This window comes from Ruditapes philippinarum, unplaced genomic scaffold (assembly GCF_026571515.1).
Source record: "Ruditapes philippinarum isolate M1 unplaced genomic scaffold, ASM2657151v2 ctg1753_1_1_1_1, whole genome shotgun sequence".
NCBI lineage: Eukaryota > Metazoa > Mollusca > Bivalvia > Venerida > Veneridae > Ruditapes > Ruditapes philippinarum.
This window is the reverse complement of record NW_026856219.1, coordinates 48,911-63,664: the sequence shown is the minus strand read 5'-3', so window position 1 is coordinate 63,664 and position 14,754 is coordinate 48,911. Positions and strand designations below refer to the sequence as shown.

The 14,754-nt window shown below is 33.7% G+C and overlaps 1 protein-coding gene across 4 annotated transcripts in view; it reads right to left on the bottom strand.

Annotated features, from left to right (window-relative positions):
• The window catches only part of LOC132745835 (uncharacterized), a 146,133-nt gene that overhangs the window by 90,065 nt on the left and 41,314 nt on the right, over nt 1–14,754 (bottom strand). For all 4 annotated transcript variants that reach the window (XM_060734824.1, XM_060734826.1, XM_060734825.1 and 1 more), the window contains 2 exons: nt 10,238–10,370; nt 9,555–9,681 (listed from right to left, as the gene is read on the bottom strand). In XM_060734824.1, coding sequence (XP_060590807.1) covers nt 9,555–9,681; nt 10,238–10,370 — 260 coding nt within the window. The remainder of the gene's footprint in view (nt 1–9,554; nt 9,682–10,237; nt 10,371–14,754) is intronic.

Here is a 14,754-nt window from a genome sequence, read left to right as displayed (position 1 = left end):
TATACGCCGTATTTCCGGCATAGTTACTTAAATGCTGCCCGCCGTTACTTATGCGACTGATGCCCTCGAATCAATAATTTCAATATAACAAAAGCGCATGACTCTTTGGCGATAAAGGCCAAATCGTTAATTTTTTTTTTGTTTGTTTACTGGGCCTGTATGTATTGCGCATAGGTAAAACCGGGATATAACAAGAGCGCGTGACTATGTTAACACATGGTTTTGGTCCCGTTATAACATAGGCAAAAGAGGGAAAATTAGCCGATTTTATGCTATAATATCCGTTGAAGCGTATTTACTCTTCAATAGTTGCGTGTATTTTAGGGAGAGAGTTTATAAGTATAAAAATAAAGTAAAATTATTGCAAAGTCTGTCAATAATTTCACATAAAATGTAAATCATTTCTTGACTCTAAATTCCGTATATCAGGACATTTTCTCACGTTTGATCTCTTTATTGAAATACTATACATGGCGGCATGTACTTTTAAGAACAAGGGCAACATTGTCCCAATATACGCCCGTCACAAAAGCTTTTGACAGAGATGTGAGCATTATAGGTATGCATATTGGAGATATGCTCTGGGCAATATCCGGAAAATATCTAGATATTTTATAATCTCTAGCAATTTTTTGTATCTGAATCCCTATGTGTGACCTTGATTTTGGCCGCAGGGACCTTAATTTTGCACGCGACACTCCGCCTCACAAGAGTGAACATTTGTGCCAAGTTATATTGAAATCCCTCTAAACATGCAAGCATTTTTCAATGACCTTTAAGTGTGACCTTGACCTTTGACCTTGAGACCAGACCCGGCTTTCACTAACGTTTTCAAAGTAAAAATCTCAGCTCAAATCTAAGATTTTTCACAACTCAGAAATTGAGATTGAAATTTTTCTCAGTTTTTCTTTCACTATAAGAAATTGAGAAAAATCTCAACTTTATATTTGGGGACCTTTTCTCACATATATTGAGACTTTGTTTGGCTGTCTCAGATTATGTCTCAATGAAACTAAATCATTTTTTTTTTTCATGGATATTTTCACTTTCTGCAAGGATATTTTTATAAATAAACATAATTTGACCTTTTTGGCAAATAAAGTTCCTATTAATTTCATATATTAAATAATATATTGACTGATTATTGTGGGTGACATCATGCGCTCTAATTAATGACGTCATGAAATTATGACGTCGCAATAAACATACTGAATTTTGTTTTGTTTTCATTTAAAATACTGTTTGCAAAAAAATATTAAGATCTACATTTATTCTTGATAAATTATTTTTATTAGCATTCAAATATTCACATATTTGCTTCTTTGTGTATTTTGTTGTAGATTTTTTTGGGGAGGCTATGCCGACCCAATGTTAATACTAGTAACCGTCATTCAAATCTTACTGCCGCGGTAATCAGGTCAAAAAATAGTACCTTGATTTTTTCTAAGTTATTATTTTGAAGGGTTTTCATACCAGAACTATTTATTACAGACGTACGTATGCCTAAACCTGATTACCGCGGCAGTATGACGTCACGGAGTAGTGATTTAAACAAAAATCAAGAATTTTTCAGAGAATTATTATCTTTACAAATTGCAGATATGAAATTAAAGAATGAAAATATGTGGTCAAATATGTTTTAACAAGGAAATAATTATTTCAGAGAAAGACGCAAAGATCAGTATGACCCCGTATTGTGTAATTAGAAAGTTTATTCAATTCTAGGGCAACGCATCATAATTTGATAGTCCATGTGTAATAAAATTCAAATTTTCAATACAGATTATGAGATACATAAAAAATATTAAAGAATAAGAAGCTTTAATTTAAAAAAAAAACAAAAACAAAACGCATACATATACAAATTACTTACAGTCGAGCATCGGGAAGTCATTAACATATCTTACGAAACTCTAATTTGAAAACGATATTTGCGCGCGCTGAAGTGATTAATGTTTATTTGAAAAATAAAGAAAAAGAACTTATATGTTTGTGTTCTAAAAATAATCGGCGGCATAAGAGGAATTTCTTATTCATTTTACAACACTTGAAAAATTACTACAGAAAATGTGTTGTTGTTTTTTTTGTTTTGTTTTCAACAAAAGTGTGTGTGTTTTAAGTTTATTTATACTCGGCACCGGAATAACCATATGTCCGAGATTATAGCATCTGGGACGTCTTTTTCAAGCAGATTCTTCCTGGAAGCCCATTCTTCGTTCTTTGGTGGTAAAGGAGACGACAATACCGTCAAGGCATCAACTTTCTGACTGACGACAACAAAAACGGCATCTATTAGCGCCAAACCTCCAGAGTAAGTCACGACAGGTCAACCAATCACCTCTGGTACTTATGATGACTTGACTATGACCTTCCGTGTGCCTTCTCCGCGACGTGCACGCCTTTTGAGGGATTTGGAGAAGTTTCAACAAAAGCTTCCAAAACACGCCATTTATAACACCATTCATAGCACTGACGGCTTCGATGTTCTCATCTATTTGCGGGAAATGGTCGACAGCGAAAACCCTACGTAATAACCGCACACCCTGTTAACAACAGATTTTCCGCAGTATATATTTCAAGCTAGTGAGGTTTAAAAATACACGTAGAATCTATCGATTAACTACCATAAGCTGGTTGAGTGTTGGCGGTAAAAAAAGAAGATATAACTTCCTGATCAATTTTCACTTAGGTTGATTCAGTTTTGAATAAGTTTTGCAGATATGTATTTTTTCAAGAAATATTTAGCTTTAATATTATCTGACGCCGTCAGTAATGAAATGGGAATAATTTTCTTAAACGTGATTTTATTCGAGATTTGCTTCTGGAGAAGACAACCTTCTGTCCGTAGAGCATGAATATTAATACTCATCACAAGACAGTATCTTATTGATCTCAATTATGGTACATCTAAATGTGTATAATTTTTATGTTCAATAAAAATGTTGCATCACTTGCAGTTGTTATTATCATTCAATAATATTAAAATGACATAAAGTATTTATGATGAACAGTCCTAGAATATTTTGATAAGGAACCGTCAGTTGTAAAATGTTATTGTTATCTGATAATGAACAGTCGTCATACTTGCTGGAATGTCATTTATTATTGACAGTTTAGGTTTTTCAAAATGTGCATGATTAACAGTCCGAATGTAGACCTCAATGAAATGTTCTGGAATATTAACAAAATGAATAGTCAACCACATTAACCATAAATATGAATGGTTGAACGCAACAGTAAGGATAAATAGCGCAATGTGCATATCTTTTTATTTTGGTAGCATATTTTAAGCAAAAAGAAAAGAAACTATAAGTCTGAAACATTCTCTCATAGCCTCCCCATCAGTACATTCAGTGCTTTGATTAATAAAACGAGAAAAATATATCTTTATTACATGCTTTATTACATGCTTTTTGATGGTTTATAGAAATATCAATGATATAAAACTGGTAATTTCGCTGTTTGAAACTGTTTCAGTGAAATACCAGCGTGCACAGTACTGGGAACAAACTTAATACGTGACGTCGTAAATGACGGCACGCTGTAGTATTATTTGGCGCGCTTTTCATTCAGTATTAGGTTTAATGTCTTTTAAAAACGTTTCTTTGCATATAATAAAAAGATTTCACCTCGTGAACACCACAAGTACATATTTCACTCGAGGCTGTGCCACTCGTGAAATATACTTTTTGGTGCTCACTCAGTGAAATATATTCCGATCTTACACTGAACTAAACAAATATCCTCTATGTAAAACACCATTTTCAAACACTTCGCCATCTGTAAATTACAGTACACCATTTGCAAACGCCATTTGCATATACCAAAACTTTCATTTTTGGAGGCATCAAAAAGAAATGACATTTTTGGAAGTATCAAAAAGAAATAGCAAACAGTTTTTTAGTATATATATATTTAAAGGTTTGTGAAAAATATTTGCATCTACAAAATACCTTTCAAAAACACTGGATCCCAAGAAGGATACAAGAACGTGGAAAAAAAAATAAATTTGGAGAAAATAAACGTTCATACAGTGCTAAAGTATAAATACCCAAGTACTTTCGGCGTATTATGCCTTCATCAGGGGTGTATTACATGTATAATGTGCACACAATCGAGCACAAAATCTCAATACGTGTGTACTGTATAGTATCAAAAATTAAACTGAAACACAGTCGCTAGAAAGGTGATAAAATTACATCGATTATGAATAGACCGTAATTGAATGGTCATTGTGTAGTACTTAACAAAAGAAATTATAGCCTGCGGTCAATATGGCATAAACTCGGTTAAATATATCTATAAAAGTATGTTTAAAAAAAAAAAAAAAAAAAAAAAATATATATATATATATATATATATATATATATATATATATATATATATATATATATATATATATATATATATAATTAAATAAATAAAACTTCACATATCAGGGCGTTTGTGTTTTTTATTACTAAAAGTATGATGTTAGAAAATGCAAGTTACAAACAGTGTGATGTTATATGAAGTGGAAATTTACGATAAGGTGAAAGTAATAAAGATGCTCTCAGGCAAGGGAGAAATATATACATAAATATATAAATAGTCCGCGGTGACGCAAAGAAAGGTTCTGCATATGGTCTCGATGTGGTTAACGTTTGACTCAATGTGCATGAAAATCCTTCATGGGGTTTAGGAGATAAGGAGCGGGCATGAAACCCAAGTCACAATTCTTTGACCTGTATGTGTGACCCCGACCTTGAGCCGGCACAGCTGGCATATAAGTTCTGCACATTATCTGGATGTGCTAAACAATTGATCCAAGTTTCATAAAAATCCTTCAAAGCTATAAGCATTTTTTTCTAAACCAGTTGGATTATAAGGACCTATTTAGATCTTTTATTGTTGGCATCCGCGCCGAAGCGCGGCGCCTCTTATGGAATGAAATCAGATTTTGTGAAAGGGCGACAGCAACTTCTCGAGCCTTTTAGTCGGACATAATAAAAGCCGATCATTCCGATCGGTATGAGGGTGCTTGATTATTAATTAAAAATGAAATGTCGCGATATATACAATGAATAACGAACTGGAGAATTTCGCAATGCAAACATTTTCAAATGAAATAACATTTTCCGTAAATAAATCGCGCTCTTCGGGGTAATTTTTTTATCATTTTGTAGTACACAGTGTGTTATTATGGTATGTTATTGTTGTACATGTATCCGAAAGCTGAATAGAATGATGAGTCTGTTGATGACCTAAATATTCCAAAAATCTATTTATAGAGGGATGTACTTCTATCGGTAATTCCCGGTCTCTCCTGGTCTATTTTCACCGTAGGGAACGTGTTACAGTGTCGCATTTTTTGGTTACAGTATAGGATTTTCAAGATGGATGATTATTTATGGGAAGAGAGGTAGGTGATTTTTATTCAGGTCCATACAACAAGTAGTTAAGTTTCTAAAAGATGTTTTTGTGCTTTGCTTGTGCATTATTGTAATACACCAGTCATTTTAACCACCTCCCTCACCCCGGGATAGTGCGGGTTGAAAAAAGAATCTTGTTTTGACGTTTGCACTGTTTCGGGGAATAAGGCAGGGATGTTATTATCTGAGTCCCCCCCCCAGGGCGAATATTGTACAAGAGGTCGGCTTGGTTTAATGCCCCCCACCCCGCTATTCTCAGGGTGTTGGGTTGAATAATTACTTATCACCAATCAACAGCGTTTTCCAAATGAACACTAATATAATAGTATGTAATAACAATAATAAAAAAATAATTATGTAAAATACATAATTATAATTTAAAAAGTGGGCCAAAAAGGGTCGGCCTTTCGCTCGAAACCAGACTTGCCCGGCCGAAAACGACTAGGCCGATTCCAAAAATGGGCAGAATTATGACCTAACCACTGTGCTACTATTGTAACCGTGTTTTATTCTCAACTATGAGCTGTTATGAGATGTGAAGACTGTTTTGATTTGCTAAATAGGTACGAAAAACAAAAATAAAATATGTACGAAAAACAAAAATAAAATATGTATGCAAAACTAAAAAAAAAATATGTATGCAAAACTTAAAAAAAAAATATGTTATCAAAACAAAAATAAAATATTTATGGAAAGTTTAAAAAAATATGTATGCAAAACTAAAATAAAATATGTATGCAAAACTAAAACAAGAGGGCCATGATGGCCCTGAATCGCTCACCGGAAACAACTGTTTTTCAGTGATTATAGAAATATCTTTTTCAAATAAACTTGTAGAAAAGCAAGTCCAGGTCAACTTCAACTGGCCTCTCTAGTTGTAAGGTTTCGACACTGATTGTTGTTTTTTTCTTTATAGTAAAATGATAGAAACCAAGTTTGGGTCAATATTTATTTAAGATAACATTGGTATACTAGTCAACTCGACTTGAAAGTTAACATTTCAGGTTAATTATCTTACTCCCTAATAGAAATGGGGAAAATGTAACTTTAAGTTAACTACATAGAGGAAAAAGGCAAAAGGTTGTTTTAATGAAATGTATTCAGTGACCATGAAAACAACTTTACAAACATTGTATGAAACAGTGCAAAATTATTTTCAACAAGTGATAACCAAGTTTGCAAAATGTGATTCTGAATAGAAAATATTGAAATCGAAACTGATAATAAAATAGCACAAAAAATAAAAAATGACAAAATACATAAAGACAAGCAAGAAATACTTCTAAATTTGCCGTGAGTTCACATAAACTTAAGTTTTGTTCCTTAATGTAAAATGCAAGTTACAAAAGATTATAAAGTAAAATAAGATGAAAAATAATTCTAGCCATATCTACATTTATGAAATAAATTTATTACTATTTAACTTATTAGTTTGAGTGTTTTTCTATTGAAAAAATATTTTAATATTACCTAGTAATGAAAAAAAAAGAAGAAAAAAAAGTAAGAAAAAAACATAAGAAAAAAAAACTGAAGTCCATGTTAGTAAGGTGTAATAATTCTTTAGGTCTTATTTCATTTCCTGGGGGTGACCTACAAATGAACCTGCAATGATGCAATGCCCACAAACAGAAAGATACAAAGCAGGTGAATGACCTCAAGATCTCTGAAAAGCAAACAGGTCATGACATTAAGACATTCAATCTTTTTTTATGCATAACATGTACATGTATGTATACGAATGAGACAAAAATAAAGTATGAATATATACATGTCAACTTTTTTCAATGTTCAAGAGGGAGAATTTACTTCAAAAAGAGGGAGATTTTTTAATTGACAATAGACATAGAAGGAATTTTTGAAATGAAAAAGAGGGAGATTTCTTTATTTTTTTAAAACACCCCTTATTCTTAGCAATATAGTTAAAAAAAATTGACAGGAGAAAGAGGTTGTCTCCCGCTCAAATTGGGAGAGTTCATATGTATGCATGTACACATATATAGAAAAATTCCAATATGAGATATTTTCCTTTCATTATTCAACTATAATTTGAAGAAATACCATGGCCCGGGGCATTTCAGCTATAGTTGCTCCTAATGGGGGCCATAGGGGCTAATAAAATAAATATGAGCAAACTTGATAAAGAGACTACAAAAGAATGCTACAGACAAAGTTTGGTGATCATCAATCATTAGTTCTGTAAACTAGAATTGTGTCCAAATGACACGGATGCCCCCACCGACAACATATATATGGTATATAGTGAAAAAATTAACAAAGGGCCATAATTCTATAAATTTGCTGGCAGCGAAAATTCCTTCCTTTACTACCATCTCACATTATGAAAGTTTAAGCAAAATCTGTCATCCGGTTTAAGAGAAGTGGATTTCACAAAATTTCTACGTAGTATATAGTGAAAAAATCAACAAAGAGCCATAATTCTGTTAAATTTGGTCGCAGCAAAAATTCCTTCCTTTACTACCATCTACACATTAAGGTTGTTCATCCCTGGAAGTTTGCATGTGTTTACAATACATTACTTAATATATGAAATTAATAGGAGCTTTATTTGCCAAAAAAGGTCAAATTATGTTTATTTATAAAAATAACCATACAGAAAGTAAAAATATCCATGATAATAATAATATAGCTTCACTGAGACATAATCTGAGACAGCCAAACCTTGTCTCAATATATCTGAGAAAAATCTCAAATCTTAAGTTGAGATTTTTCTTAATATTTTTAGTGATTGCCAAACTGAGAAAAATCTCAATCTCAATTTCTGAGTTGAGAAAAATCTCAGATTTGAGCTGAGATTTTGAGTTTGAGAACGTTAGTGAAAGCCATAGCTTAGTCTCAATACATCTGAGAAAAATCTCAGATATATAGTTTAGATTGTTCTCAATATTTTTAGTTCCAGCCAAACTGAGACAAATCTCAATCTCAATTTCTGATTTGAGAAAAATCTCAGATTTGAGCTGAGATTTTGACTTTGAGAACGTTAGTGAAAGCCGGGCCTGGTTTATACACACGACACGGCTTCTTATAGATTTGAACATTTGTAAGAAGTTTCATTAGAATCCCTCCGTACGTGTAGGAGATATGCTCTTAACAAAATCTCTATAATTATTTTATCATCTTTAGTGACCTTGACAATCATCTTAAGTGACATTGACCTTGCATATATTAAACTAAATTCACACCAGTAGTCATGAAAATGACCATTTGTGTTTCAAATCCCGCAATAAAAATGATGACTAAATGGTCCAAATACACCTATTCATATTTTTATCTGAAATTTGACCCCTATATGTGACATTGACCTTGGCCGCAGGGACCTAAATTTTGCATGCGACACTCCGCCTTGCAATAGTGAACATTTGTGGAAAGTAATATTGAAATCCCTTTATGCATGTAGAAGTTTTGCTCTGCAAAAAAAGCGTTTTTCAATTACCTATAAGTTTGTCCTTGATTTTTGACCTAGAAACCTGTTTTATGCACGAGACACGGTATTTATAGTAGTTAACATTTGTATGCAGTTTCATTAAAACCCCGCGGTATGTGTAGAAGATATGCTCTGGACAAAATCTCTATATTTTATTATCTTTAGTGACATTGACAATCATCTTAAATGACCTTGGCCTTTCAAATACTAACCTAAATTACATGTTTTGCATCAGTTGTCATAAAAAATGAACATTTGTGTTTCAATCCCTCAATAAATAATGACTAAATGGTCCCATTACACTTTTTCATATTTTATCTGAGTTTTGACGCCTGTGTGTGACCTTGACCTTGGCCGCAGGAACCTAAATTTGCAAGGCGACACTCCGTCTTACAATAGTGAACATTTTTGCCAAGTTATATTGAAATCCCTCTATGCATGTAGAAGTTTTGCTCCGGACAAGCGTTTTTCTACGACCTCTAAGTGTGACCTTGACCTTTGACCTAGAGATCTGGTTCATGCACGGGACACGGCTTTTTATAGTGGTGAACATTTGTATGAAGTTTCATTTTGATTCCTTTATGGGTGTAGGAGATATGCTCCGAACAAAAATCGGATGTCCCCCAGCCGCCCTCCGGGGGGTGGACTATAATACGACCTGTTTTTCACGCGGGCGTATAAAAATAAATAACTAAAAATACCATTTGTAAAGTCCAAAGTCAATCACGAAGAAAATTTCCATCTCGTAGTCGGTCGTCTGTCGCTTTTCTCTGGTATTTATTGTCTGCTCTGAGCGATTCTGCATCTTTCCTTCAGTTATTTTAGCGTCTGAACAAAAATGGATTGATTAAACTATAAGGTGTCTGAACAGGATCACTATCCGTAAACAAGCTATAACCATAAATATACTATTATGTGACCATATACCATTATATAACTATATATCATTACATTTGCGTATTTACAGAATAGCAATATCAGGTCAAATTGGGGATTCAAAGAAGATCTTCTTCACTATTGATATAAAATATTCCTAACGATTTTATTTTAGAAAACAAAGGGAATCAGCATATGTATTTAGTTTAACAACATAAACTTTTATCACTTGAAAAACCTGTGTCCGTTAATTTATATCTTGTTTTAAGTCTTTAATCAGAAAAAAAAGTTAATTGCATTGAAGGTAAAGTAATATTAAATGATGGGACACAGCAAACGAGCTACTCCTAAATTTACAATCGCAAAAATGCCAGATAAGTAAAAACATATATACACAGCAACCGTTGAATAAAAAATGAAACTTGATCAATATTGGAACTTTATCCGAGTCATTTATTTGCATGTGAACAAATCCACTAAAGACTGAGTTATACAACTAAAACCTTACCTGTGTCTGACAATTTAATATAATCAATCGATGTTGGCAGCTTTTCTTCCATTAGCGATACTGTGTAAGTACTTCGGTTATCCCTCGGTGGTTGTACCAAATATTTATGTTGTTTGGATACGAACGTTCCGTACTAGAATAACAATCGCTATTATATAACAGATATTTTGAATATATCATAACAACTCAACACAATGAATACAACATTTAATGCTTCTCGCATTTTTCATCCTCTTAATACGGGAACTCTTCTTTTTGGTAATGTTGCTTATTCCGAAGAAGGCAATTCATTTATATTTTTAGAAGTTCAAAGATACATTAAGCATACGGAACGTTTTTGTTAAAATCTGTTCAATGATTTTGATTTTTGCGCTTCAAAATCAAATGCAATTGCAAAATTTTTGTGGGATAATTCAATAACATTTCTATGTAATCTATAGTATAATTTTTTCTTTATTGTTTCAGGGACGAACCGAATTACTAATGTTATATGAATTTATGATCCCATCCTTTTTCTTTCAAAAATATATTTTTATACTTTTTTCTTTTAATTTACATTGTACATCTCTTGTAATAAAATGAAAGGAATAGAATATGTATAATGTAAAATAACAAACAATGGTCACCTTCTTATAATAAATAATAAAGCTTGCATCGTCTTCGTAGCAAAAACATTTTTTGTTATTTTTGCTTTTAAAAGTTTGAATGATGCTAAGACTTTGTTTTTAAAACTGACAAATCAATAAAGAAATGAAATTTGTATAATATTGCATAGGACTGTGGTGGATTGTTGTGGACGACTTTTGTTTGCCACAATTATACAAATTAATCATTACGAAAATTCTTATTTCCGTAACCTGTAAAGAAAATATCTTAAAGAAAAAAAATTACAAAAAAAACCCCTAACGTAACAGTATGAAGCGTTCAACGTGTATATGTTCGTGGGAAGACTCAATCTAATTTTAATAACGCTGAAAAGCCAACAAAGCAAGCAGTAAAATCCAAAATATTAATGAAAACACCATATGTACTCGTTTATGGTCTGTAACACCGCACTTTGGGGTCAAACGCACTATGGGATCCGACCCCAAAGTGCGGTAAACTTCACAGCGCACTTTGGGGGTCAAACGTACTTTGGGTTTCAGAGTTTTGAAGTCAACTGAGTTCTGCTTAAATACTGAGTACTGACTTATTTTCGATCTGCGACACTGAAATACTTGAGGCGGGGTTCGAGATGACGGTCGGTACTAATATATACATCAATATTTGTAAGTGTCATTTCATTAAATGCTGATGTAACAGTAATAACAAGAGCACGGCTAGGCGGAGCATTATATGCCCGAAAGTGATTTTTTTTAGAAAAAAAAATGAAACATTTGTAAGACATGGTAATTAAATAATTTTATTACGATGGATGGACAGAATGAAGCCTTGGATATAACATAATATAAGCAAATATTTAGGGCATATAATTAATGTACTCAATATATGTGATCATCCTATGAAGTTTGACAGTTGTAAAACTTTTAACAATATTAAGGTCATTTGATATTGACCTTTGACCTTGTGACCCCAATATAGATATGGATCTTTTATTCAATACAGGCAATCATCCACTGTAAGCCAAATGGAAGCTGTGTTATGCTCCGGAAAGCACAAATTTCTGTGTTAAGGTCATTGTGACCCTGACCTTTGATCTTATGAACTTAAAATCAATAGGGGTCATGTATTGGACATGGCTGTTCATCCTATAAAATTTTACAGCTGTAGGTTGATTAATATTTAAGTTTTTAAGCAAAACCCGTTTTCAGTTTTAAGGTTATAATGACCTGGACTTCGTAACCCAAAAATCAATAGGGGTATTCTACCCAATATTGATAATCATCCCATGAAGTTTGAACACAATGGGCCAAATGGGAATTAAGTTATGCTACGAAAACTGTTTTCAGTTTAAAGGTAATAGTAACCTTGACCTTTGAGCTGTTGACCAAAACATCAATAGGGGTCTTCTACCCAATATGAACAATCATCCTATGAAGTTTGAATATTGTTGGCCAAATTGAACTTAAGTTATGCTTCGGAAATTGTTATTAATTTTAAGGTTATAGTGACCTTGACCTTTTGACCCAAAAATCAATAGGGATTTTCTTCCCAATATTGGGATAAATATTGGGGTTCCGAATGGAACTTAAGTTATGCTCCGGAAACCAAATTGCCAACGGGCGGACGGACGTGTCAACATTTGGGGTTTATGTGCTTTTCTCGGATCTTTATGTGGCATTTTCCCCCATAAACCAGTAAAAATACCACATAAACCAGTCGGTTTACAGGATTTCCTTCTTTTTTTAACTAAAATAATGGACGGAATGAACCTCATAGACCATTTGTTGTTCGCCCGAACAGACAGACAGACGGACGGAAGGACGTGTTTTATTTATTTTACAATTTGAAATATCTAAAAGTTGCGACTATATAACAAACGGTTATATTACTTTAATTGCAAATGTATTCCTACAAATTAGAAAAATATCCTGTTTTTTCGGCCATTTACTGTCATATTTAACCTCATATTAAATACACGATGTGGGTGTAATAAAATGCAAACTAGAACTTCCACTGTCATGGCGTGAATACCCTCTCATACCACTTTGACAGAATTAACAGTGGCCATTTAAAGCTCTAGGACAAACTCCCTGCCAAATCTGAGGTTACTAAGCCAGTGCATTTCTAAGTTATGTATAATACATGCTTCAAAGGTGAAAATCAATACACTGGGGACAGGCATTTTTAAGCATTTGAGCAGACAAGCTTATTAATGTCAAATCCCTGTGACATTGACCTATAACACAGGCACTTAAAAATCAAAAGGGGTCATCTACAAGTCATAAACAACCTCAATACCAAATATGTCTTCAAGACTGTTGACCAAAGAATTCTAAAGCAATTGAGCGGACGAACTTTTTTAGTCAAGGGCCCTGTGACTTTAACCTTTGATCAAGTGACTTTAAAATCAATAGGGGTCACCATATGGTCATGATCAACCTCCATGCCAAATATGAAGACTGTTCGTCAACAGTTTCTTAAATGATTGGGCAGACAAACTTTTTGAAGTCAAAAATCCTGTTACCTTGACCTTTGACCAAGTGACCTCTAAATCAAAAGGGGTCACCTACTAATCATGACTAACCTCTATGCCAAATATAAAGACTTCTGGTCAATGAAATCTTATGTTATTAGGCAGACAAGCTTTTTTGAAGTCAAGACCCCTGTGACCTTGACCTTTGACCCGGTGACCTCAAAATAAATAGGGGTCATCTTTTCATCATGACGAACCTTCATGCCAAACATGAAGACCGTGGCTCAAAGGAATCTTAAGTTATTGGGTGGACAAGCTTTTTTCAATCCAGGCCCCTGACCTTGACCTTTGACCCAGTGACCTTAAAATCAATAGGGGTCATCTACTCAATTATGACTAACCTCCATGCCAAATTTGAAGACTGTTGTTCAAAGGAATCTTATGTCATTGGGCGGAAAAGCTTTATGAAGTCAAGGCCTCTGTGACCTTGACCTTTGACCAAGTGACCTCAAAATCAATCTAATCATATGACTAACCTCCATGCCAAATATAAGGGCTTGGGTAAAAGGAATCTTAAGTTATTTGGTGGACAATCTTTTGAAGTCAAGGCCCCTGTGACCTTGACCTTTGACCCATTGACCTAAAAATCAATAGGGAACATCTACTATTCATGACCAATATAACTACTAAATATGAAGTCTGTGGGTCAAAGGAATCTTAATTTATTGGGCGGACAATTTTTTTGAAATCAAGGCCCTTTGACCTTGACCTTTGACTTCAAAATCAATAAGGGTCACCTTATGGTCATGATCAACCTCCATGCTTAATATGAAGATTGTGGGTCAAAGGTTTCTTAAATGATTGGGCTGACAAGGTTTTTGAAGTCAAAGTCCATGTGACCTTGACCTTTGACCTAATGACCTAAAAATCAATAGGGGTCATCAACTTATCATGACCAATCTAAATATCAAATATGAAAACTGTTGGTCAAAGGAATCTTAAGTTAATGGGCGGACAAGCTTTTTGAAGTCAAGGCCCGTGTGGCCTTGACCTTTGACCCAGTGACATCAAAATCAATAGGGGTCATCTATTTATCATGACTAACCTCCATGCCAAACAGGAAGACTGTGGGTCAAAGGAATCTTAAGTTATTGGGTGGACAAGCTTTTTCAATCCAGACCCGTGACCATGACCTTTGACCCAGTGATCTCAAAATCAATAGGGGTCATCTATTCATTATGACTAACCTCCATTCCAAATATTAAGACTGTGGGTCAAATAAATCTGAGTTATTGGGCGGATAAGCTCTTGAAGTCAATGCCCCTGTGACCTTGACCTTTGACCCAGTGACCTCAAAATCAACAGGGATCATTTCCTATTCATGACCAATCTAACTACCAAATATAAAGACTGTGGGTCAAAGGATACTTAAGTTATTGGG